General features: G+C 37.1%; 1 protein-coding gene across 2 annotated transcripts in view; it reads left to right on the top strand.

Annotated features, from left to right (window-relative positions):
* The window catches only part of PPP3CB (protein phosphatase 3 catalytic subunit beta), a 47,343-nt gene that overhangs the window by 739 nt on the left and 18,834 nt on the right, over positions 1-27,770 (top strand). For both annotated transcript variants that reach the window (XM_027858582.1, XM_027858574.1), the window contains exons 2-9: positions 8,679-8,879; positions 10,678-10,802; positions 12,766-12,877; positions 14,586-14,731; positions 15,021-15,160; positions 15,264-15,341; positions 15,448-15,542; positions 18,710-18,835. In XM_027858582.1, the coding sequence (XP_027714383.1) occupies positions 8,679-8,879; positions 10,678-10,802; positions 12,766-12,877; positions 14,586-14,731; positions 15,021-15,160; positions 15,264-15,341; positions 15,448-15,542; positions 18,710-18,835 (1,023 nt within the window). The remainder of the gene's footprint in view (positions 1-8,678; positions 8,880-10,677; positions 10,803-12,765; positions 12,878-14,585; positions 14,732-15,020; positions 15,161-15,263; positions 15,342-15,447; positions 15,543-18,709; positions 18,836-27,770) is intronic.

Here is a 27,770-nt window from a genome sequence, read left to right as displayed (position 1 = left end):
CTTTGTTTCTCTTTCTTTTGAAAAATTGATAACACAACATGCCATTTTCTTCTGTGTTAAATGCTGAGTGTTAGACCAGGCCGGGATTTCAAATCTGAACAAATGTCTACCTAAAGTCCTTAATTAAAAAAAAAAAATTTCCCTTTGTTCAGTTGGATTTTACAACCCCAGATTTTGGCTCTCAATACCTGTTTTCCAAGTGTAACTCTTGAGGGGAATAATGCCTGTGTTTATGTAGAGTATGTCCGAGGGTAACGTTGTGTCTAGTTTAGCCAGAGCATCCGCTTGATTTGGTGAGATGCCAGGAGGGGTCCTCAAAGCCCAATCATCGAAGGGTAGAAAAGTTAGAAGGAACTATTGAAGGCCTTTATGGAGTTAGTAACCCTAAGATTCTGAAGAAGATAATTCTTCCTGTCTTCTGGGTGGTTAAGGCTTTCACCGGCAGGAAAACAGTGCCCTGACCCAGATAAAATCTTTTAAGGCCTGTTTGGACTCAGATACTACTCTCTTCAGACTGAGCTAGTGATTTTGGTTCATTTCTGCAATACCCCTAGGAAGAAGCATACAGCTCTAGCGTTTTACAAGGTGAGGCTTTTTGTGAGCTACTGCTTAATTTTCTTTCTGCCTGCTCACTGTAGTCCCTAGATACTCTGACAGGGATATTAGATTAGGGTAGTTACATTCCTGCAGCCTGAATTTGTGCTTTCCTTCGATTTGTGAACCCACCCATCCTTTGTATGTATGGTGATGCTTTCTTTTTTCTGCTTATATCATGGAAGTCAGACTCATTAAGATTTATTAGTGTAGCTGAGATAGTTCATTTTCTAGTTTGTGCTCTTTCTCCGAGATGATTTTAAAGTGTGGTTGACACAGAGCAGAGGACATTTGCATTAAGAACATAGGATACGAATATTACTTCTGCAGGGAATTTCATTGTTTGCCCAATGAATAATGGATCTTAGTTGCTCATCTGTGTCCCTTCTGTGACCATGGTATGTGGAGCCTCTTCTGTGACAACTGTCATTTTCTCATGGTATCTCTCAGACATCTAGGGTTCCTGGCCTAAAGCAAATGTTCGGGAGTGGTACTAGTTAACACTCTTATGTTCTGCTTATTGAACATATTGAACACCCTAACTTTACCACAGTTCACTGAGACCTTCAGCCATATAGATAGGTTCAGAAAAGCTTTAAGATTTTTCATTTTCAGGTTTTCATTATATTCTTAATAATTATGTCATCGTGATGTATTTGCTGATAGGGAGCAGCAAAGCTAAGAAGAAGAGTTTAAAATTTCATTTGCATTCCTACTTTCCATTTATAACCATATTTCTTTTAGAATTAGGATATATGCTGTTTTTGACAACTGGAGAAAATAATATCAAACTAACTAGAACCTCTTCTTATCCTTTTTCTAACTTGCCATGTCATCTAACTCAGGAATATTCTTTTAAAATATTTTTTTTTCTGTGTTATGTATGCAGTTTTAAAATGTACACCATATCTTTTCAATATTCCTGCAAGTTTTTTTGTTTGTTTTTACAAATTCTGATTTTAGACCTAATGTCATGGTCATTTGAGAATGGAATATGCACATTGTGATTAATGTAGTCCCCTGTAATTGAGAAATCATTGAAGAATAGTTAATCTAAATATCCTCACTAATGGAGTTACTATGTTGATTACTATGATGGAATGTTGGTCTTCTTATCAGTAGGGATTATTTCATTCTTTGTATTTGTATTTCTAGTGCCTAGCACACGGTGCTTGACACACAGAAGGCATCTAATAAATACTTGTTGCTTCAGTGTTAATTTTTAGACTCAGAAGGACTATGTTTGGTTGTGCAGGTTTTGAAAGTTATAGCATTCTCTGTATGTTAATGCTAGATGTGCAAGAAAAATATTTGACATGAAGTATAAAAGCATGGGATTCTACTGTGAAACAGGTATAACTGAAAAGAATGTCACCTATGTAATTTGTGGTTAATTCATGCAGCTGATTATGGGTTAGTCCCCCTGACCTTTCTGTCCCAGGCTAATTAAAGCAGATGCTGCACTGATCCCATTAAGGAAAGCTTAAGCTACTTGCTAAGATCAAATTCAGCTTTCTGTAGAAAACTAATGTAGACTGATTGGGTGAGAGTATATACCTTCTGAACAGTTCTGTTAAATAATTGCCTCTTCCTGTACTCAAGAAACAGGAAAGAAGAACCTGGAAAAAATAAAATTAGACCAGTTCTTTATAGTGATGGGTGTGTGTGTACCTGTGTGTGCATTAGGGGCCTTGAGTGCATTTCTGCTTTACAACCTGCCATACCACTGTTGATTGGGTGTTTCAAACAGAAAACATTATATTTATCTCTTTATTTCCGTGTCCCCCCTTCCCCTACAAAACACTAGGAAAACATTGGGTTTTATCCTAATTACCTAGTATTGGTTCTGTTCACTCTCTGCTTCATAGGCAGGGCACACAGATTCATGAAGCTGAAATGTGTTCTTTCTAGAGGTTGTTTAGTCCATTCTGTCATTGAGTAGGATTTCCCCCTTATCTGGAGGCTTTTAGCTAGGGTATCTGGAAGCTTGGGTTTGAGTCCTGGCGCTGTCTTTACTCTCTCCATAATCTAAGGTAAGTCTCTTAACCTCTCTATCAGTTTCCTCATCTGTAAAATGGGAGTGAGAATAAGGGAGTAGGAGTACTTCACAAAGTTGTGAATATAAATTATTCTGTGGTATCGATATCAATTACTTATAGTTATTTAAGTTCTTTAACCTGGTTCAGTGACTGAACTGGAAGTGAATGGTGATGGAACTTCTATATCTGTTTTATCCCAGTCTTCTGAGCAAGAAACTGACATCATAACCTCACTTTTCATTTCATTTTCTTTCTTTCTTTTTTTTTTTTTGCTTAGGCAGTTGGGGTTGAGTGATTTGCGCAAGGTCACACAGCTAGTAGGTGTCAAGTGTCTGAGGTCACATTTGAACTTAGGTCCTCCTGACTCCAAGGCCAGAGCTCTATTCACTGCGCCACCTAGCTGCCCCCATTTCATTTTCTACTTGCCGTGATGATGGCCTAAATTTTATTTTCTCTGTATTTTCTGAATTAGGACTATTTATCTCTTCTGTCCAGTCCGTGCTGATTTGGCCCACTACAAAATTTATGGTATTTAATTTCTACTGGGCCTTCACTGCAGCAAAACAAGTATCCAGTTCCTCCTTGATTGATTCACTATTCCACTTAACTCCAGCAAATTACTTCAACTATCATCCCAACTCTCTTCTTATCTTCAGCTTCTCCCCATCTACTGGCTCCTTCTCTTCTCCTTGCAGATACAACCTCATCTCCCCATCATCCTTAAAAAAAATCTGTACTTGTTCCAACCAAACTCACTATCTGTTAGTCCATATTCTCCTCTCTTTCATGACTAAACTCTTTGAGAAAGCCAACCACAGCTAGGGTTTCCACTTCCTCTCATTCTTCTAAACCCTCTGCAATCTGGCTTCTGACCTCATCATTCAACTGAAACTGCCTTCTCCAAAGTTACTAGTGATCTTTCATTGGCCAAGTCTAATGACTTTTCCTCGTTCCTAATCCTCCTTGACCTACAACATTTGACATGTTTACTTTTCTTCTTCTAGATATTCTTTCTTTACTTTTCTTCTTCTAGATATTCTTCTCTGTGTTTTTTGTGACACTTGTCTCTGAATTCTCCTCCTATCTGTCTTAACTGTTCCCCAGTCTCCTTTACTGATTCCTTAGTTATTTCATGCCCCCTAACTGTGAATATCTGCCCATAGGCCCCTTATCTTTTCACTCGGTATTATCTCATCAGCTTCAGTGGTTTCAGCTATTATCTCTATGCTCGTGGTCCCTACATGTAGGCTTCTGTCTTTCTCACTATCCATATGTCCTGCCCTATCCTCTCTGCTGCACCACAATCACACACATCCAACTACTTCTTAGACATTTCGAACTGGATAGGTATCTCAAACTCAACAAGTCCAAAAATAGATCTCAACTTTCCTTTTGAAAGGAACTCAACTCCCTCCTTTTGAACTTTAGTATGACTTTAGTATGACTGTGCAGAGCACCACCGTGCTCCCAGTCACGCAGGACGATAGCCTTTGCCGTCCTTGACTCCTCACTCTCACCCCGTATATCCAGTCTGTTGCCAGATCTTTGCCCCCCACCTTCACAGCATCTCTCATATATCCCCTCACCACTCAGAGCCACAATCCTAGTTTAAGCCCTTATCATCTCTTTTCCTGTTTCCTCCAGGATCAAACATAAATTTCTCTATTTGGCATTTAAAGCTCTTCATAACCTGGCCTCTCTTTAATGCCTTGTTCCCTGCCATGAGCTCTCCATACTCTACCACTCTGCTTAAATCCTATTTTTACCAGGGAGGAAAGGATACTTTTCCTAGTCTCCCTAGTTTCTAATACCTTCAGGCTCTTGCAGATCACCTTTATATATAGCCTTTTATATAGCTTGTATGTACCTCAATGTTTATGTTGTCCTTGCTTAGACTGCTTCTCAAGAGCAGGGACTGTGGGTTTTGGGGGCTTTTCTGTCTCCATTGCTTAGCACAGCGCCTGGCCTAACAGATGCTTGTTGACTGACTTTGGCTGCAAGTATGCATTGTTTTTTAAAACTTATTTGCATATGAAGGATCCTGCGATACTTTTGGCTTCTGTAGCAGGCTGCATTTTTTATAATGTTGAAGTCACTTAGCAGGCTTCTCCCATGCTCTTAGCTTTACTAAGATTGTTAGTTTTCATATAGGCTGACAGGTGCCTAGGCTCATGTCGCTAAAGTTAGTTACACTGCTTCATTTAAGCGCATCTTTCTGAATCACTTTTAAATGTTAATTTTTATTTCAAAATACATTTTTGATACTGATTTTTAAAAATCTGAAGTAAATAAACCTTAGGATTTTCTTTGTCCTATCCCCATTGAAATATTAACCCAATTAAAATAAGTCCTAAGTACCATGTGTCTCAGGCAAAGTAAAGCACCAGAGAATGTGTGTGAAAAATAAAAAGGGAGAGAACTCTATGGTGAAGATGCCAAGAAGAAATCATAGTTGTTAAGTAGAGAGGAAAGATCTTCAGGTTCTACATCTATTGACCAAATTGGCCAGATCTTTAAGGAGGAGTCTCATTAGGTGAAACTTTGATTTACTAAATGAGACCAATACCTGTATTTCTTTTGTTACTAATTTCACAGCCTCATTTCATTATAAAGATATACATTGGAATTAGACATGTAATAATTGTTAATATGCCTAGATGCATATTCACTAAATATGCAGTTAAACAAAGCTAATTGGGTATCCGTATATGATTTATGTAATTAACTTTGGCATATTAATCAATGAACAGTTTTTATTAAGCTCCTACTATGTGCAAAAGACAGTAATTGGCACTAAGAGGGAGATAACACACTATAAGATAGCTGTTATCCTCTAGGAGCTTATTATATCTAGTTAAGGATTCAAGGCATAAATGCAATGACTTAAATAGTGCAAGAGATCTCCAAAGCATAGGATTAATTGCCAAATAAGAGGAATAGAAAAGAGTTCAGGGGAAATAGAAGTCATCCCAGGGTTTTGTGCTTAACAAAAGATTTTGTAGACAATGTGGAACTTGAGCCAGGCTTTGAAGGATGGGTAGAATATGGATAGGTGAAGAGGATGAGCAGGAAAGGTATGGGAAGAAACAGTTGGAAAACTAATTCAAGTTCTAGGAATAGTGGTTCAGCATTTTACTTGGAGCAAGGTTTTATATTTGGGAATGTAGGTGATAAGGCTTGAAGGGTGGTTGTGGCGCTCATCAGATTGTACATATCCTTTGAATATTAGACTAAAGAGTTTGGATTTTAGGCATTGTGGAACGTTTTTCAAGTGGGGGAGTGACAGAATTAGTGGTTTAGGAAGATTAATTAGGTAAATAGTTTGCTGGATTCATTAGAGAGGAGAGAGATGGGAAGCAGGGAGACCAATTACATTATAGTAAACTGTTCAGAAGGTCCTAGACTAAGGTTGTAGGTAGTTATGAAAATGGAAAGGAAGAAATGGATGCAAGGAACATTACAAAGGAGCTAGGACTTTGTAACTGGATAGTTATGAGATGAGACAGGGGAGTAAAAGATGAAGAGAAATACCTGTGGCTTTCTTTGTAAGGTCCCAGGTGTGCTGTTAAAAGTTGTATTTTGAACAGAATACAACCTCAGCGGATCTTGAGCTCTGGTTGTTATTGAATATTCATGAGCTGATCAGGCTTATAAATGTAGCTTCCTGAATCAAAACTAGCTCTATTCTCATAGCTTGATGAGAACGTTGAATCCCATTTCAGTGTGAGAAATTTATGTTTTAGAAGTGTTTGACCTTTTAATTTTTGTTAACATTTCTATTAAATATTTTATTAACATTTCTACCAAAAAATATTTTTAGTTTATTTCAGAATAATTTTATTTTAAACTTGTATATTCTAATGCATTTGAAAATTTCAGATCTAGGTATATTGTTTAATTTTTAGTTGGGAAAAATGATTTGCAACAGTTTTTATTTTGTTACAATAAAGCTAAATTGCATAGAGAGAACAAAATGTATTTCCTTGAGCCTTGTTCCAGTTCCTGTCAGCAATAATGGAAATAAATGTGTTTGCAGTGAAAAGAAAATAAGTAGCTTCAAGGTTTCTGTCTTGATGAATCTCAAGGAAAAGCTAGAGGGATTGGTGATTTCAAATTATTTTAGAGATGGTTAGCATCTCTCTGTCATTTCATCTTGCATTCTTAAAAGGGTAGTGTTATACGTATAGTTTTTCCAAGTCAGCGAATGTGAGATTTTTATTAATATTATTATTATTATTCAGCAGCTAATGATATCCCATTTTTCACTTCTACTCTCTTCCTCTACCTATCCACTTAACCATTTTTGTAACAGTCTGTTCTTATTTGATCCCATCTACTTTGGGGTGATTTTCTTTTGAACACAGTACTCATTCTAAATTAATTTTTAAAACCATTTTTGTATTATAGCATCTTTTCTAAACAGCCTCAGTAGTACCAAATGTAGCTGAATCCCCTTAATAAGGCCCCCCCCCAAAAAAGTGACCCTTGAGCAGCAAAAATAGATATCACAATACATTTCACTTTGCTCTTAGAACTCTCCAGTCCTTCATTCAGTTGTTTGCTTTTACTTTAAATATAATTCTGAAAAACTTGATTATCTGGTTTCTCTGAGGGGACATGGACAAGTAGAAGTTCAAGTGAGAGGAAATAGGAAAATTGTAAAAAGTAGACAAAAGAACTTAAGCATAGTAATCAGGACCCATTTATTAATGGGACAAAGGGCCCTATATAATTAATTTAACTGAGCATTTTAAACATTATGTACTTATTATGTGCTCCTTATTGTGTGCTGGGGGAAAAAAGAAACAGTTCTTGCCCTAAAAGAGCTTACATTCTACTAAATACAAGATAATTTGAGGACTGAAAGGAAAGTTATAACTGGGAGATACTGGAAGAGTTTGATGTAAGAGGTGGAACCTCTTTTAAACTTTGAAGGAAGCTAGAAATTTTAAGAGGTAAGGGGAAGAAAAAAGTCCAGAAAGTTCAGTCTAGTATACAATGGCCTAAGCTAGAGATTCTCAAACTAAGACTCTTTAAGGGGTCAAGTCTGGAAAGTCAAAAGTATTTTCATAATAATACTAAAATGTTATTTGCCTAATACTCCTCTCTCTCTTTTTTTTAAATGTTCAACCGGTAGTTGGTGATTTTGTATTGATAATTTGGTGCTGATGTTCAAGAGAAAGGTTAGGCTAATATAGACCCGGCAGTTATCTGCACAGAGATAGTTAGACCTCTGAGAGTTTATGAGCTCACCAAGAGAGTATATAGAGAGAACAGGGTTCAGGACAGAATCTTGGGGGGGTACACTCACTGTCAGGAGGTGTGGTTACAATGATGATAATATAGTGAAAGTGATTGAAGATAGGTAGGAGAATCAGGAGAGAAGAATGTAATAAAAGCTGAGAAGAGGAGAGTGTCCAGGAGGAAGGGAGGAGTGATCAATAGCACCAAAAGCTACAGAGAAGTCAAATAGAACGAAGACTAAGAAAAAAGAGCCATTGAGTCAAGTTGAGTTAGAAGCCATATCACAAGGAGTTGAAAAGTTAGTGGTAATTGAGAAAGTAGAAGCAGCAAGCATAGATGACTCTTTACAGCATACCTGGGAAATCAAGCAAGCAAATACTTGTTAAACCTTATTTGCCAGGCACTGCACTGGGGATGCAGTGACAAAGAGGAACGATCATTGTCTTCAAAGAGCTTACATGTCTATCTGGGAAACAACTCTTATATGTTAGGTTGAGTTGAGTGAAGTGTTTTTTTGTTTTTTTTTTCAAAGGCTGAGAGAGCTCTACATATGTTTCTGGTATTCAAGGAAGGAGCTAGTAGATAATGGCAGACTCAAAATGAGGAAGGGACTTGCTTGAGGAAGGAGGAGTTCCTGGAGGAGAGGGGAGAGGATGAGATCAAAAGCACAACCTGAAGGATTTACCTTGGCAAGAAGAAGGACCACTTCTTTGCGATGGTAGCAAAAGAGAGGATAATGGAGGGTGTTAATAGCAATGCTATCAGTAGTGGTTATGTTTTCATTCTTTTAAAAAATTACAGCTGTCCCTTTCCCTCCAACTCACCGCTTGACATCTGAAGAAGTATTTGATATGGATGGGATACCAAGGGTTGATGTTTTAAAGAATCACTTGGTAAAAGAAGGTCGGGTCGATGAAGAAATTGCACTTAGAATTATTAATGAGGGTGCTGCCATCCTTCGGAGAGAGAAAACCATGATAGAAGTAGAAGCTCCAATTACAGGTAATGGTACTATTTTCAACTTTAATTTCATTAAAGGTAAATATTTGATTAATTGAATTCAGTGAGGTTTTCATCTTAAATAACATTTTGTTTTACAGTGATGTTGAAATTAAGTTTTTCCAGAACATTGTCATAATATTTAAGGAAATAATGTAAAGTAGAAGTTACAGTCTAAAATACATGCCTCTTAGCAAACTTTTTTTGGGGGGGTCAGTCATCGGCCTTATATGTTTATACTTCAGTTTTCAGGGAGTGTGGTATAACTGGATCTGGAGTCAGAGGTCATGGCTTCTAAATATTGTCTTCTATTTACTATTAAGCAGGAAGCATTGATTAAGCACCTACTGTGTGCCAGCCATTGTCCTAGAGGCATAAGTATGAAGAATGAAATTTCCTATTCACAATGACTATACATTCTAATGGGGGAGACATGAAGTAATATATAAATATATACAGCATAATGAGAATCTATGTAGCACCGTGTGCCAGGCACAGTGCTAAACTCTTTTTACAAATAATATCCCATTTGATCCTTAACAACAACACTGCAAGGTAGGTGCTGTTATTATCCCCATTTTGCAGTTGAGGAAACTGAGGCAAACAGAAGTTGAGTGATCTGCCCAGTGTCATCCACTGGGGCCGGATGTCCGAGGCTGGATTTGAACTCAGGTCTTCCTGACTCCAGGCCTAGTACTCTATCCACTGTGCAATATGTACAAGGGAGTTGAACAAAAAAGAATTTGGGAGAGAGGGCTCTAGCAGTTAGGGGAACCAGAAAAGGTTTCCTGTAGCAAATGGTACTTGAGCTATGTTTTAAAGCAGAAAGGGACTCAGTGATGTGGAGGTAAAGCAGGAGGGCATTCCAGACATGGGGGACAGAGAGCTCAAAGGCATCCAGACAGGAGATGGAGTTCTGTGAGTGAGGAACCAGTTTGTCAGGATGGAGGAGCGTAGGATGAGTGTCATATCTCGTGCAACAGGAACATGAGGTGGTGAAGGGCTTTGGAGGCCACACAGAGAGAAGAAATTGGAAGTCCCTGGAGTGGTGGCATGAGAAGCGCCCTGGTCAGGTGGGCGCAGGAGGAAAATCACTCTGGTAGCAGGTTCAGGATGGACGGGAGCGGGGAGAGATTTGAGAAGGAAAGACCAGGGAGGAAGAAGTTGCAGTGATCTAGGTGGGAAGTGATGAGTGGAGAGGAGTTTGATTGGAGAGGTGCCACAGAGATAGAAATGGCAAGATTTTACAGCGGACCAGAGGGAGAGAGTGAAGAGCTAAGTGAGGATCGCACCATGATTATGAGCCTGACCCAGGAGTGACTTACACACAGCCACTTAGATAAGTAGTAAGTTACAGACCTGGGACTGAAACCTGAATCCGTTGTTCTTTCTATTACATCTTGCTGGCACATGTACCCTGCCCACCTTCCCCCCTTGACTAGAAGATAATTTTAATTTCACTGTTTTGTTTTTATCTCAAAAGTAGGACTTGTCTTTGTTTTCCTTAAGAGGAACTTCCCAGGAAGTACATGATACATTGAGGTGGACAGTTCTGTGGCTCCCTGCAAGCCTCATGGAGTAACTCTGTGTTTCTGTTACCTGGTTTCCATATGTTGAGTCTGTGAACAGATGACAACAGCCACCCTTATAACCTCCATAGGCCCATCCTGAATTTCTCGTGAGGCTTCTCTTATCTCATTCAACTTCCAAATTCTGCTGTACAGGGAAAATTAACACTTAGAGGCTTCCATTTTTCTCTCTTCTTCTTAATTTGCTGTCTGTGATTATCATCTCATTCCAGTGTGCGGTGACATCCACGGCCAGTTTTTTGATCTCATGAAGCTGTTTGAAGTGGGAGGATCCCCTGCTAACACAAGATACCTCTTTCTTGGCGATTATGTGGACAGAGGTTATTTTAGCATAGAGGTATATAACCAGATACAATCATTGATTTTGCCAAAGGCGTTGCCCCACTTATCTTCACATAACTTCTAGGAGAAAGTTCTTCCAAAATATTTATAAATTGATTTTTTGGTACCACTCCTCATCCTGAACTTTGGTTTGATAAAGCCACTGGTTTAATCTTTCAGGACATCATTGCTTCTCTGCTCGTAGCCTTAGTTTCTATTTTTCTGAATGGAAATTGTAAGCAATCTGTTGCCCTTGAAGAACTAATGCTATTCATCTCTCTGATTCTGGTTTCCTGAATTACTGTGAATTATTGATCAGAAATAGAAGGTTGTCCCTGTGGCTATTCAGTGGGTTGATTTGAATAAGATGTTACCTTTATTTGATAAGACACATTTACATAACACTTTAGAGTTTACAAAACACTTTGCTCACAGTAATCCTATGAAGTAAGTAGAATGTGAAATCGGAGACTCAGAAAAATTAAATTAATTTTATTTATTGTAAGTGTCAGGACCAGAACTTGAACACAGATCTCCTGATTTTCTGCCATACCACACTGAGGATACAGATCTTGAACAGTACATTTATTGTTTGGACTTCGACCATTCCCCGAACAGTTAAGGTTTCCTTGATGCATCTGATTTTACATTATGTTAATTCATTTTGAAAAGTGTAGCAAACATAAATTCAAGGAGAGATCCCTAGATAGTAGGGTTTTTTTGTTTTTTGGTTTTTAGTTTTTGGTTTCTTTTTTTTCAGCCAAAGACAAGATTTATTAAAGATCTGCCATATTGCCAGACTCTTGAGGAATCTAGGAGTCTGCGAAGTATTGGCTAGTTTCTAAGAATCTGAGCGTTGACTAGATTTTAAGAATCGAAGCCTAGATAGTAGGTTTTGGCCTGCTAATAGCTTTCAGAACTTTTATCTGGTAGATTTTCAGTCCAGTTGCCACTAATGTTGCCTCACCCTAAAGATTACTAGTTTCCCAAAATGCAACTGGTAGCACTGGAATCCATCCTGCCTCTCCCAGCCCCTTTTAATCCAGGACTTTGTTACTTCCTTTCCCTTTTAGCCCTGAATAATCTTAGTGCTTCAGAGAAATAAAAAGTAGTTAATCTTCAAAAAACTTTAGGGGGACTCCCCCCCCCCCCCAATACACACTCACACCCACATCCACAGAGAGAAAGTGGTGAAATGTTTTTACTTCAGGAAGCTTGGTGAGGTAATTAGGTGTTTTTCTGTGTGTGTGTGTGTGTGTTACTAATTTTCATTAGAGGGTTTCAAAGCTGACCCTTGCCTATATGTTGTTATAAAAGTTACATAGCAAGGAACCAAAACAAACATTCTTCACAGCGTAAATGGCCTTATGGAGTTCTCTGCTATTTTAAAATTATACTTTTTTTCTTTACATGAACAAAATGTGTGAGCATCTCTACACATTTTTGAGGTGATTCAGGCTTTTCAAATGAGGTTTATTGTTTTTTTCCTTGCATGTGATTTTATAAATTGTGATTATTTTTCTAAAATGAAGTAGTAAATGAATAAATGCTGCTTCTTCCAGCGAGTTGTGTTTAATAAAATCCACTTGTATAAATCAGATGGCATAATCACACATGCCATAGAAAAGTATTTTTCCTATATGCAGTCAAGTTATTTAAAAATAACTTTTTAAAAGAAATAACTTTTTTTTAGTTAATTTAGTTAGATAATAAATACCCACCTTATTCAAGGTACTGTTCTGGGTAGAGAATATATCCAAGATATGATTCCTTCCCTGTATTAGCTTACATTCATTCCAAAAGAGGAGACAGCAGGCCCTCTCATTTGAACAATTAACAAACTGTAGCCATTTCTAGACCTAATCACTAGATAATGAGTAAGAGTAAAACAGGCAGAACATGGTAAAGTTCTTTTGACCGAGTAATTGCATTAGTAAATCTTGTACAAAAATCCTAAACGGAAACATTTTATTTTGCAGTGTGTCTTGTATTTATGGGTCCTGAAGATTCTCTACCCAAGCACATTATTTCTTTTGAGAGGCAACCATGAATGCAGACACCTTACTGAATATTTCACCTTTAAGCAGGAATGTGAGTACTGCCAGAAGATTTGTATCTCATTTCTCCTCGGTAAATTACTTGGGTAATGGTAGTTCTGAAGACTTTTACTTTGCAGAATTGATGTGTCCAAAGGTGTTCAACTTGAAGATTCTAAAGAGTTCTAAAGGATTTAGTGGATTCTGCTTCAAAATTTCTGTATTAAATTTTTAAAAAATTCATGTGTTTAGGAATAATGTTAAAACTATTTTTGAGAAAAAAGAAAAATAAAGCACAGTCCAAAAGAATAAACTCAAGCAAATTTTTGGTGGAATCCTCACATTCCTCCCCCATACTTCTGTTGACTGTCTCAGGAAGTGTAAACCCATTGCCCATCCTATAGGGGGTTAGCTTTCTACGTAGTTTTAAGTCTGCCAGTCTATAAAGTTTTTCCTATTTCTTTCCACACTTCCAATAGTAATACATCTAATGGTTATAAGCTCTTCTCTAAGGAGGAACAGTTGTTTTTTTTTTCCCTCAGGTCTAGACTTTCTTATCTGGGTACATATTGTTTCTTCTTAGTAGAGTAAGTTCCTTGAGGTCAGGGACTGTTTATTCTTTGTATTTCCAGTCCCTAGTACAGTGCCTGACATAATAGTCACTTTAATAATGCTTGTTGAACTGAGTTTAGTTTCCTCAGCATAGGGAAGTTTTGGTGTGGAAATTCCCTTTTCAGATGAATATCTGTAGCTTAGAGAAGTCCCTGGTTCACTAAGAGGTGAAGTATCCTGTTAGTCAGCATAGGAAGAGTGTTTCAGAGGCAGAATGTGAACCCAGGCTTCCCACAGTAGAGCCAGTCTGGCTGCTAGGGCATCATGTCCCTTAAGAGCTGTACTAGAATTCAGAGTTGATGTTTCAAGTTTTTATTTTTTAGGCCTGGTCTAAGTTTTCTCAGACCTTATACATGTTTATGTTCTTTTTCATAGCTTCTTACTAATTCGCAGTGAATGTTAAAGTCTTTGAAAAAGAAAAATTACAGAGAAAAAAGTCTTTTTCTTCCTGGATAACTAATGTGCTACATTATCTTTCAAGTTTCTCCTTCTTGACCCTAGAAATGAAATGTGATCTCCTAGTCCAGCTCCCAAAACAAATAACATATCCAATATCTTGGAGGTAGGGTGAAGCTATAGGTTCTATATAATACCTCCTTGAAAGTGAATTACAATTTGCTTTGAGAGTATTCTTTCTGTCATACTATAGCTTTTTTCTTTCTAATTGACTTCCCTTTTCAGGGATGCCTCAGTGGAAAGATGGAAGCAAACCTTTCCATGCCTCTGCAAACTATAAAGATGATGATTATTTTTAATCAAACTACCTATTTGAAAATTTTATTGCTCCTTCAGTTTGTTGAAATTCAGTTTAAATCATCTGTCTTGCTTCTGACAAGGTAGTGGCCAAAGACCCTTAGAACAAGATTTTTAAAAATACTGAAACTACATTGCCTTCATTTATGTGTTTAAACTCCTTGACTAGGTTGAAAAAAAGTGAAGTGTTGAGCCATTTGCAGTTTTGCCTTATCTTGGCTTTGTAATGTTAAGATAAAATATTTTATCTGAATGCAATCTATGACATTTTGCTAACATTTGTTGCTTAATTTAGGGAAAGACATTTGTCTAATTTTATTTCTCATTTTGCATATTATGCCTTTAAAATACTTAGGTAGTAATTTAATTCTCTACTTATTTCTCTTTTTCCCCTGAAGGTAAAATTAAGTATTCAGAAAGAGTCTATGAAGCTTGTATGGAAGCTTTCGATAGCCTGCCTCTTGCTGCACTTTTAAACCAACAGTTTCTTTGTGTTCACGGTGGACTTTCACCAGAAATACACACACTGGATGATATTAGGAGAGTAAGTATTAATATTCTTTAGTTCCAAGGTTGACTGGGGAAAATAGGCCTTCTTAGTTATAGTTTCCTCTGTTTTCTTTTTTAAAAAAAATCTTCAAACTTATTTTCGTAGCCTAGATTTGTTATGGTAAAAATGTATTGTTAATGTCTTAACATTATTCAATAGTGGACGCTATACATAGCATTCAGGGTGGGTAAAACTTGCCCATTACCATCCTCTCCTCACCATTTGATGAGTTCTTTCTTTCTCTTTTCTTCTTTCTTTCTTTCTTTTTTTCTTTCTTCCACAGTTAGATAGATTTAAAGAACCTCCTGCCTTTGGACCAATGTGTGACTTGCTATGGTCTGATCCTTCAGAAGACTTTGGAAATGAAAAATCACAGGAACACTTTAGTCACAATACAGTTCGAGGATGCTCTTATTTTTATAAGTAAGGGGAAAAACCCAGGAATACATCACATTTTAGACATTAAAATGCCATATTCTTCAAAAAGCAAAGTGTTACTTTACTTACAGTTCTTTTCTCTTCACAGCTATCCAGCAGTGTGTGAATTTTTGCAAAACAATAATTTGTTATCGATTATTAGAGCTCATGAAGCTCAAGATGCAGGGTAAGAATTGTGCTTCCCTTAACCAAATTAACACCTTAAATACAAAATCAAACTTAGTAAACATGATTGATGCTTTACGATGCATATTAAGCTATTTGTTTTGCAGCTATAGAATGTACAGAAAAAGTCAAACTACAGGGTTCCCTTCATTAATAACAATTTTTTCGGCACCTAATTACTTAGATGTCTACAATAATAAAGGTAAGATGTTATTGATAAAAAATTGTTAAACAACATAGAATTTTAAATGACTTATTTTTTTAAAAATAAAATAAAGAAAAGGTACTATCTGAAATAATCATCTATTACTGAAATTTCATAAACTGCTACAGGATATAAGGGGGGAAGTAAACAGGAGCAAAGAATGAAAAATGTGAATCATATGTAAAATCTGTTCCAGAATTAAACACCCAAAAGCACTTTGGACCCTGTGAGTTAAGTACCTTGAGCACAAGCCAGACCAGGATTTTCTAAAATTCCCTTTTGATTCATGTCTTACATTTTGGTTCAAAGAATTTTATTGTTTCCATCAAGTTACTGCTGCTTGGATTTTTCATTTCTGTCTGTTTAATTTACATTGACTCATTGTTTAGCTACCATTCATCTAGTTTAACATTGTCTGATTGTAGGTCTTTTTTCCTTCTCCTGGGCTTCATTTCCAGGATTCCCGCTATAAAATGCCATGGGATAGTGATGTATTATCACATTTTTAATCCTCTCTGGTCTCTTACTGGCAAACATTTCCCTAACAATCTGCCTTTTTTTCTCTTCCTACTGTTTTTTCTCCCACTTTCTTTTATTTCTTCACTCTCCTTCTTTGTCTGATGCCATTGTCATGGTTGCTCCCACTCCTGAATTTTTGCCCATCTGCAATGCTTAGGTTTTGTGGAAAGTTGAGCATGTAAGCCCAATGGCATATAATGACAGAGTATCTTAATATAGTTCAGTGTGTTCCGAGGACGCTGAAAAAGAGATCCAGCATGTTCACGTAGTTCACATTTTCAGAATAAGGACATTAAGAGGCCAGCTCCTGTTCTCTCTCAATATGTCTGGAATTTAATAGATTATGCCATTGAGTCTAGTGTCAGACTGGAGTGGGTGTGCCAAGAGGAAGATTATTTATTTATTTAGTTAGTTTTTTGGTAGATGGATGTTAAAAGTAACAGTGAGGTCAAAGCCAAATATAGGTTCTTCTGTATGTTCAGCATATGTCAGATTTCTTAAAAATTGGCCAGTAAAGGAATGCGATAATACATGATGAGCTCTTCCATGAGACCAGATATGAGGGCTTTCAATAGTAAATTTGATATGAGGTACCCCCAGGAAACTTTCACTAGCCACTCTTAAAGTTGCTGCCAGGGATGCTAGTATCTAGAAGTTAATGTCATTGGTTGCTTGTAAAGATTGTGCATTTGTGTTCCAATTTACAAATCTTAAAGCTATTTTATAATGATAAATAAGGAATAAAGGACTCCACTTAAAGGAGAAATAAATCCAGATGCTGATTCCATTCTTGAAAACTGGGCAGAATGCTACATTCATCCTGTGCCAGTGATAGATGTCCCCAAGTGTGATTCCCTCAGACAGTATTACAGGAGCTGGTATTTGGTGCTCAGCAAAGATTTACTGCTTTACTTGCTTTCACCTGTCAAATCTTAACCCTTGAATAGATTAAATGATTTTTAGCGCTTGTAAAAGAAACCCAGACCATTGTACCTGTTTGTCAAAATCAAATTTCTTTTTGTTTTGGGTATGTATAGGAATCATGTTGGTGTTTTATGTTCCTATGTAGTTTGGGTATATTTAAGACATTCTGCTTCATCTTGCAAACTTTCCAGATGCATTTCTGGATGTTATATTTTTTAAAAACCAAGACTAAAACATAGATATTAGTTTAGAATCCTCAAGGTTAAATTTTAATTTGTTTTTATATATTAAAATATGTAGCATTATTTATAACTGTATATCACATATCTTAAGAGTTATTAGCCTTTTGAATGCCTACATTTCAGTACTTCCATGAAAAGGTTCTATAGTATTGAGTGAATAAAGACTATGTAACCAATAATAATCATGCCGTTTTACATTTCCATAATGCTTTACAGTTTCTAAGGCTCTTTTACATGACTTAATTTGGTCTTCACAAGAACCATGTGAGGTAGGCACATAAACAGGTACCCCTATTTTATAGAGGATGAAATAGGACAGGAAGGGTGGGACACACAGCTTTGTTGACTTTCTTAAGTGCGTATGACTTCAAAATGACAGAACCTGGACTAGAAATCAGTTCTTCTGACTCTTGAGGCCAGGGCTCTGTCAAAGAATACATTAACAAAAAGCCAATGATGGGGATTTTCTAGTTGTGTTTTTAAGATATTGTTCTCATTAGTGATTCAAAAATCACGAAATAAAAAATTGGAATTGAATGCCTTCTATATACAAGGCATTGTTGGTTGCTAAGTGAGATACTATGATAATATGGGGCATCAGCTCTGCCTTCACAGTGCCTGCAGTCTAGTAGAGGAAATGGGACATATTCAAATAACTAATAAAGAGTAGGCAATCAGTGCATAGGAGACAGGTACAGAATCTTTTCAGGGTTCAAATAAGGGAAAGATCACTTCAAATTTGGGGAAGATTTCATGGAAGAGGGGGCATTTGATCTGGGCCTTCAAAGACAGGTAAGAGGAGATTAGTTAGGTATTCAAAGTACAAGAAATGACTTTGAACAAAAATTTGGAGATAGGCATGTATAGCACATATTTGGAGAATGCTCAGTAGACTAGTTTGATTGGAGTTTGGAGTGTGTCCAGGAGAACCATTTGAGATAAGTCTGGAAAGGTATGTTGGGATCAAGTTTCTGAGGGTTTAGATTTTTTTTCTTTTTTGTATTTTACAAGACTCCTCCCACCCAAAAGCAAAACACTTTTTTTTCCCAGTGATTTTACCTCCCACCCCCATTCCCTCAACTTAAATGAAATACTCACATTTTAAAATTGAATGATTAATTATTTATGTTTTTAGTATAAGTATAGCTTGGCCACTTTTTTCAAATTACCTGCTATTAGTTATAGCTGAAGAAGTCTTTATGAAACTTCGACTCTTCCCCTCATCCCTCACCCCTTTATGTTCACCGTTGGATTATCTCAAGAAAAAAAAAAATTCTTAAAAGAAACTAGGCATTTTGCCAATAGTCCTGAATGAAGATATGGTTGGCCATTTTTCCTTTTCTAAAAGTATGTCATGACTAAAAATCAATGTCCTACCTTCCCTTACAATCCAAAAAATGAATATTTTTCCACTTTTCTGTGTTACATTTTGTGCTGAAGCTAAACATTCTTACATTGACATTTAAACTTATCTTGCAGCTGCTGTATTAAAATATGAAAATAATGTGATGAATATTCGACAGTTTAACTGCTCTCCACACCCTTACTGGTTACCCAATTTTATGGATGTCTTCACATGGTCACTACCATTTGTTGGAGAAAAAGGTATGATTTATATAATAGGCAATTTTACTTCTTCTCTTACTCAAGTTTACTTTGGTACACTGATACTTGCCTAAAGGAACATGAAGTATGGTTTCACCAGCTCTTCTTATGTCAGTGGGTGTGTGGATAGGAGAACCTCAAAGATATTTTAGTTAGCTGTTTACAGCCCCCATGTGAGGATGTCTGGGGGGCTGGGAGAAGACTTAAAAATAGCACAGTGTTGTCTACAGCTGTTGGGTTTTCTTTCTTTTTTGTTTAGCTTAAGTCTTACGTGAATCTTATGAGTGGTGAGATGGCTTTGCTTTGGAGGGAACCCTTCTGTATAAATTTTATTTTCTGGGATGCCAGACTCAGAATTTTTAAACATTAGTCATTTTAGCAGTTCTGTACATACAGCCTCAACTTCTACCAGTCTTCACTTCTCATACATTAAAATTAATATGGAATTTAAACTATTTTCTCATTTCCTGATTTGTGTGTGCTTTCTACAAACAATGGAATTTTGAAAGGAGCATAAATGATATCGTAAAACTTTAATATGGTGTCCTTTAGAATATTTAGGACTACTTTATTTTTCATTGTCTTTATTTTCTCTAGTGGAACAGGGTTATACAGAAAATGCCTCGGTTTCCTTGAATGAGTAATATAATAGTATGAAAAAAAGGGGTGGTAGTAAAACATTGTGTTCCAGTTTCCCCTCTATTTTTTCTCACCTCTTCCATGTTACGCAGTGTTCCTTTCTGTACAGGATGTACTGCTTCTGCCAAGGCTGCTTTTGGTACTAAAAGACATAGCCAGTATGCAAAACTGAATATTTAACAGGTTGTTTGCAGACTACACTTCAGTCTTTAATCGTTATGAGTCCAACATCAAGCTAATGTGGAGATGGAGTTACTATGGTATTTCAGGAGACGATCAGTTAAGGGCCTTGAGGTGCAAGGGCTATGTTACACTTAAAATTGTCTTTCTTTGGACTAGCAGAATAGTTCAGTTATAGACTCAGAGCCAAAGGGCATCTCATAGAGGCTTTAGTTTATTTAGTTTAGTTTATTTCCCTATCTCTAGGTTATATTACAACTAAACCATCTTATTTTTTTAAAAAAGTGTCACCCTTTTTTTTTCTTTGACACAACACAGTTTTCCGAAATCCTCCGCATACTCCCTACCTCTGGACCCCAGAAAAAGTTAAGCAAAGCTACCTAATGGGATGGTTGAGCCATTTTACTTTTGCATCATATTTTGATATTTATATATAGGGAGAAGAAAATGCTACTAATTCCCTTCATACTTTTGTCTAATATGCTCTCCTGGCTTAATTTAAATTCTTCCTGCTTGAAAGACAAGACAGGAACTATTAATAGCAACAGGTATTTATTAACTAGCTTCCTCCTTATTACCAGAACTTCATGGAATTAGAATTTTTGAACTAGAAATAAATAGTCTTAGAAATCATCTAATCTAGGGGTTCTTAATCTAGGGTCTGTGAACTTATTTTTTAAAAAATTTCAGTAACTGTTTTATTTTTATGCTCTTCTTTCTAATCTTATGTATTTTATGCATTGTTCTGTGAATGGTTCTTCAGGCTCCGCTACACTTCATTTATTTTTAAATTTTATTTTATTATTTATTTAGGCAATTGGGGTTAAGTGACTTGCCCAGGGTCAGACAGCTAGTAATCGATACACTTCAAAAGGAATCCGTGACACAGAAAAGGTTCAGAACCCCTGATTTAGTGCACGCTCCTGACCTGACTAATGAAAAAGTTCAAATACTTAGCTTAGCTAGCTTACTTGATTTCTGGGCTCTTTTGTCCACCTCATTGTAGTAATAATTTTGCATCATGATAGCTGGTAAGTGATATGGGGTATAGAGTGCTAACTTGAAGTCAGGAAGACCTGAGTTTGAATACTGCCTGAGACACTGGCTCTGACCCTAGTGAAGTCACCTAAATTCTCTGTGCCTCAGTTTCTTCTTTCATAAAATTGTTGTTATTGTTGTTTAGTTGCGTCCAGCTCTGTGTCCCCATTTGGAGTTTTCTTGACAGATATACTGGAGTGGTTGGCCATTTCCTTCTCCATTTCATTTTACAGAGGAGAAAACTGAGTGAAACAGGGTTAAGTGACTTACCTAGGGTCACACAGCTAGTAAGTGTATGTAAAGTAGGAATAATAACAACTTCAGAGTTGTTGTGAGGTTCAAATGAGATAATATATATAAAGTGCTTGGCAGATTTTAAAATTCTAAATAAATGTTAGCTGTTATTAATAATTCAATTAAATATCTCTAAGAAACGGTGTATCAGTTTGATCAATCAGATGCTTTTGTTTATAAATAACATTGTACTGATTGCATTAAGCCCCCCAAATGGTTCAGTCTCCTGGTAGGTATCTGTAATTATGCAAAGGAGTTTGGCCTATCCATCCACACAGGAAAGAGCAAGTAGATAATAGAGGCCTATTGTCTCTAGAACAACCACCATAAAACAGTCAAAACTGAATATTGTGAAATTTCAATGGATAATTAGAAGATGCCACCCTCTGTTCCTTTGCAAAGGTCAGATTCCATAGGTGTGGGACATTGCATATAATGTCCGGGTTTTTTCTGTACAATGATTGTTTTTACTGAATTTTTTTCTTTTTAAAAAGTCTCTGTTATAAGGGATGGTTCCCTGAGATGATTGGGGGAGGAATACAGAGAGAAATCTAGGTAATATAAAAGCAAAAGTTATCAATAAAAAACTCTATTTTAAAAATATTTTTTGCCCAGATTTAAAAATGGACACTCTATGATGCCTGTCCACCGGAACAGACAGTACAGGTGGACAGTGAGGTAGGCCCAAGGAAGAATTGGAGCAAGAGAGCAGGCTGTATTGCTTTTAGAAATGATCAAAGCTCCTTTACTGACCTCAGCTTCCCGTGCAAATAGAGACCCATCTTTTTCATACTAACATTCTACTACTATCTCTATATGGCAATGAAATACAGAATACAACTGCCTCTACAGAGAGCCGTGGAAATGCAAGCTCATGGTGAATATGAGCAGGCTACAACATATAACCGATCTTGGTTTCTGAGGAAATGGCAGCAATGTAGGGCGGAGGTAGATGATAGTAACCTTACCATATCAGAAGAAGTAGAAGAAGGGGAGAATGTGGCAAGAGTGGCACAGGAGGGCAGGAATGGATGAGTTGCAATCTACATTGTTAGAGAAAGCCCCCAGATTGTTGAGATCAGAGATTCATCTGAGTATTTGAGTAAGAAATGGTAATCTCAGAGTCAGTGGCTTTAAATTGTCTATTTATCATTTTTTTAGAGTCATTAGCTTATTTAAAATAAGTCAGGTTGGAGTTCTTCTCACTTTTATCCTTCTAATTTGGTGCTGATTTTTTTACCTTTGCTTTTACTACTCCCTGATCTGACTGTACCTAAACTGCTGTTTCTGAAATGATTCCCATCAGTTATTTCCAGTTTATTAAGCTATCCTCAGTTTCATTTTTCGGTAATGTCATTAGATGCTCATTTGTATTTAGCATCTTTTTTTTTTTTTTTTAGAAAATATGATATATATGCATAAGGCTTCTGAGTTCTATACATCTTTAGGTTACTTCCTTTCTTAATCTGTTGTCATATTTTCCAAAATATTTTTGGCCATACTTCTTCTGCACATCTTTGCTTTGATGGCTTTAAAAGTGTTCGACTGCACTGAGACTTTTGGGACACCCTGTATAATTTCTTGTTTTAGAGTTTCTCTTCAGGATCTTTTTTGGAGTTCTCTACTTTATTCTCTGCAATAAAGTAATATAACAAATATTAGTGTATAAGTTGCAGTTATCTTTGTGGTAGTCTTTTTGCTAGTGATTATCATGAATACTACAAAGCTTGGTGATCAAGTAACTTATGAAATTGTTTATTGTTGCCTTTGTGCGAACAATAAAACCAACTTGGACAGTTCTTTTATTCTCTTCTTCAAAGGGAGCTTCTGAGTCATCCCTCAATTTGGTTGAAACTTCTCCAAATTCTAGTTGCATTTCTGCATATAATAAACACTTGATAAATGCTTTTTCATTCATTCTTAGAAAGAATGTCAGCACAGATATGTTTTAGTTCCTTCAATAGTGTCTAACCATATTGGTCTTTAGACAAGATCTTGGATTTAGAGTCCCAACAGTTACTTTAATATTTGTAGATTATCTAAAAGATGGTTGACCTTTAGCATGCTCTACCTCCCCTTTTCTGCTATTATAACATTTGCCTAATTGCCAATGCTAGATCCCTTCTTTGTACAGTAGTCTTTCACTCGGACCTCGTTCAGAGCCTTTCCTCTTTAGTGGAAGCTTGAGCTTCTATCTGGAGCTCGTTTCAATTTTACATAAACTTCCAAAACCCAATGACCCTTCCATGGCCACAGTGATGCATGTGTGTAGAATACAAGCTCTTTCACAGATTGTTATGGAAGAAAATAAGGAAAAAACAGCGAAGGAGACAGTGAGACTGTAGAAATCTTGGTATGATACTCAGCTAAGCCAGATCATTCCTAGATCACTCATAGATGGAATGGGAATGAGAAAAACACAAAGACACTAATTTTAACAGATCTGGCAGCATTTCTTTAAGATTTCCTTAATGACAGTTAGGGACTTGATGTGCCTATTATATGAAGAAGTGAAAATGGCACTTAAGATTAAATTGAGAAGTTTGGATTGTGGCTTTTCAGATATTCAAAAGAAAGTGTGTAAGTGACATGATTCATTGTATTAGGACTTCTTTTTTTGCTTACCCATTTTTTTTTCCGTTTTTTTTGCAATGTTTTCCTAAAGAGTTTTCCCTTTCCTTGCTGGGTGATACAGATTGGAGTCAGGAAAACTTGAGTTCAAATTTGGGTTTCAGACACTTAGTAATTATGATCCTGGGCAAGTCATTTAACCTCAGTTTCCTCAAGTGTTAGATGGGGTTAATAATAGCACTTACCTCCCAGGGTTATTGTAAGGATTAAATGAGGTACTATTTGTAAAGCTCTTAGCACAGTTCTTAGAACATAGTAGGCACTTAATGCTTGTTAAACATTTTTCAAAAAACATTATTTGGTGCATTTGTCATCCTTTTGAGGTGGTGCAGGGGATCTGTGCTTAGTTGCTGCAAATTATTCCATCATCTTACCAGAAGTCTCGTAGGTCGGAGGTGTCAAACTCTTGGGGCCTAAACTAGATTAAAATGTAATTGGGTAATGTTGAGCAAAATAAATAAATGCTTGCCAAAAGTATTTTCCAGTGTTGTGAAAGTTGCCCTGTTCATAGTCCAGATGGAAAAAGATTCCATCTTCCGTCCAAAATGGACAGTAAGGTTTCTCTCTCTGCTCTTTTTGTTTGTGACATTTTGACGATTGCATTGAGTGATAGTCAATGCAAAGAAATTGACTTGGAAACATTAAGTGCATGAATAATGTATACAGTTTACAAATTATGACATAACATTTCAGTGGGCAGCACATTGATTTAGATACGTTGGATAAGCAATGCACGTGGTCCCATGAGTTGGCCCCATTTGAATTGAGGGAATAAGGCAAGCAGTATTACATTTGAGTTTTTCTTTGCCACAATAAACCTATTTTCTGAAACACCAGTATTCTGCTGGTGATGACATATGGCTAGAAATCTTAGAACATTGATTTCAGAAGAATCAAGATTGTAGGTGGCTCAGAGAGTAATGGAAAGGCACCTGGTGGGTTGCATCATATTGTCACTGATGTCCTGTACTTAAGAAGTGGCATGGAAGACATCACTAAGGAGATGGATGACCAGTAAAAGAGGTTAGTTATTCATTTAATGAGAAGTAATGGGTGACAACGTAAGCCTTCCACTGGTGTCCATGAAAAGAGAAAAGCCTTTTAATTTCCTATTCTACCATATGGCATTGTAGTATAGTGCATACAGCATTGGATCTGCTGATAGAATACCTCATTAAAGTTCAGAGTGCCACCTTCCTTCTGTCACCTTGGTGAGTCACTTAACTTTTCCAGATCTCAGTTTCTTCATATATAAAGTGAGGGAACTGGACTAGATGATTTTCCCTAAAATTGTGATTCTTAAGGCCTCAAGGTACATCTAATATGGGATGGAAATTAAGGGGTAAAAGTAGAGGGCTTGGCCTTGGGAAGGAAAAGGAACTAGTCTTTTTCAGAATATAGAACATGTGAAAATGTATATAATAGTGAATAATGTAGAGAGATTTTAAGATGTAAAATAAAGAATATGACTGAGCTTACAATGGATGGCCTCTCTTTTTCTCAATATAGTAGAAAAGGAGGTTCCTCTAAAGGAGGTGGGAGGATTGGTGTCTGGGAGATCAGCCACTGTGGGAAATAGGATAGTCATTCAGAGAATAATAAAAAGATTACTGAGTAGTAGTGAAGGCCCAGTTGATATTTGTTAACATAAATTTGTAGTGGATCTAGTCAGTACCCTTTTCAGGTTTCCTCCAGCAGCAGGCAAGTGGAAACAGAAGGTAAATAATGAGAGTAATCCAGAGTTGGGGTTTTGGCAAGGCACGGGTGGTGATAGGACAAAGGGTCCAGAACAGTGTGTTATTGAACTGGTTGTCTGTAAGGCTAGAGGGGAGAGATGGATTGGGAAAACAGGGAGGAGTAAGATTGGATGGGGTGAAATGACTTGAGTTTTCAGTGAAGAAGCATAATAGGCTTACTAGGCAGAGGACAAGTTGGAAGGATAGGTCATCAGAGGAATTTCAAAGTTCTAGATTATGGAGATATAACAGTTTTGGGTGATGGTGGGGATACAGGTATCCTCATCCCTGTGTGTGACTGAAGTAGAGTGAAGGTACAGTTTTGGGGTGGGGAATTCTGAGGAAGTTGATAAACTTGTGTTTGAAGGGAAATCCATGTATTTCTTGAAGTCCTCAAGTATGAGGGCAGGGTTAGGGTGCCAGGTGCTTAAACTCCTTAAGAAAAGATTAAGAATGATCTGGGCCTGGTAGATAACTATATCTAGGATCTGAGTAGGGTAATAAAGATAAATTATGTGAACCTCGAAGGAGAAGAGGTTGCTAAGTGATAATGTCTAAAAGTTGTCCGGAAGTGATAGGAGCAATTTTGCCTATTTCTCCTGGCCATTGTGTTTGGGACACGAGAAAAGAGCACTAGTATTCTGGTGAGAATATGGGCAGGGATTCAGTATTTTCTAGGGAGATCCAGGTTACGATGAGTGCAAGAAAATAGGAGTGTGCGTTTCATAGAATTATAGATTTAAAGCTAGAAGGTACAGACCTTAAGGTTCATCAAATCCAACCCCTTTTTTGCAGATAAAAAAACTGAAGCATGGAAAGAGGGTTTAAATGACTTGACCAGTGGCACCTGGTCAAGTCATTTAACTAATATGTGTCTGAGGTAATATTTGAAAAAGTGTATTTGACTTTGGGGGCTGTCACTCAAGAGAGTCCTGAAGGGAGATGGTGTTGGGGCATTTGAGTGGATAAATAACTAATGATTGGGTCTTGAGGGGCCTCACAGAAAACACGCTGCACCACCTTCCTGATTTCTAGTGGTTGTGAGGCCCCATTGGTGTAGGATCTGTTGTGCTGTAAGCACCAAAAGCTTTGTGTTTACAGTAATATCAGCTGACATATACGCATTAAGGTTTGCTAAGTGCTTTACATAGTCACCTCCCATAGATTCACTTTTCCATGGGGATTTTTATAGGATTTTTTCATAGGAACTTGAGAATTGGTTCTGTATGGGGCACGAAGCTTTTCCAAATTCTGTTATTCTTCATTGTTTTTTCTCCATCGTTGAAATCCTTCCTAATATTTGTCAAGATCCACTACTGATGTTTCTTCTCTTTATTTCATGCATTTCCCTCTTCTCTTTCTCCCAAATGCTAAACTACTTCATTTGTATTCTTGAGTTAGTTTTAGATCCTCCCAGATTATAGGGTCCAAGTCTTCTAGATTTGCAACTTTGGTGTTAGCCTTAATTAATTACTCCTTTTCCCTCATTCTACTTATCCATTCATTTCTACCTTATATCCAACCTCTTCTCTTTCTTCCTACAACCACCACCCTTTATAAGCTCTCACTTGGACGTTTGCAGTAATAACTTCCTGGTTGGTCTTACTGCCTCCCCATCCCTTACCCCCAGTCCATCCTACATATAGCTGGCAATATTATTTTCCTAAAGCACAGTTTTCCATACTCTGTAAACTCCAGTAGCTCTGTTTCCCCAGGAGCAAATATAAACTCTTCTATTTGCCATTTAAAGCCCTTCACAACTTGACCTCAACCTACTTTTCCAAACTTAAAAATATTTCTCCTCTTCTCATATTTGATGGTTTAACCCGTGTGGGCTTTTTACTGTTCCTTACACCACTGCATCTCTCATCTCTGTGCCTTTGCTCTAGCTCTTTCACAGACTTCAAATGCACTTACTTCTCACCATTGCCCCTTAGAATTCCTTATTGTCATTCAAGATTCACATCAGGCACTCCCTTCTATATGAGACCTTCCTGATTCCCCATCAACTCCCTGACTCCTAAATACCTTCCTTCTCAAAATTACCTTGAATTTTTTTGATGTATACATTTTTATGTACATATTTTCCCCCAACACAATATAAGCTCTTTGAGAGCAGTTTTTGTCTTTATTTCCAGTACATAGCATATAGTTGGGCGCTTTATAAATTGTTTTTGTTGACTGGTTGATAGGTCTAGGACTGGAAGGGTTTTTAGAGGTCATCTACTCCAGGGCTTCTTAAATCTTTTCCACTCACAACCCCTTCAGTGCTTCTTAAACTGTCCCACAGTTCTAGTCCAACCCTTTCATTTCTTGGATTAGAGAACTGAGGCTGAGAAGTTATGGGACTTGCCTCAGGCCACACATAAAATATATGGCAAGATTGGGATTTGAACTCAGGCCCTGTGATTCTTAAA

This window comes from Vombatus ursinus, unplaced genomic scaffold (assembly GCF_900497805.2).
Source record: "Vombatus ursinus unplaced genomic scaffold, bare-nosed wombat genome assembly UNPS02000749.1, whole genome shotgun sequence".
NCBI classification, from domain to species: Eukaryota; Metazoa; Chordata; class Mammalia; order Diprotodontia; family Vombatidae; genus Vombatus; species Vombatus ursinus.
The sequence above is the reverse complement of the archived record's forward strand: the minus strand, read 5'-3'. Positions and strand labels throughout refer to the sequence as shown.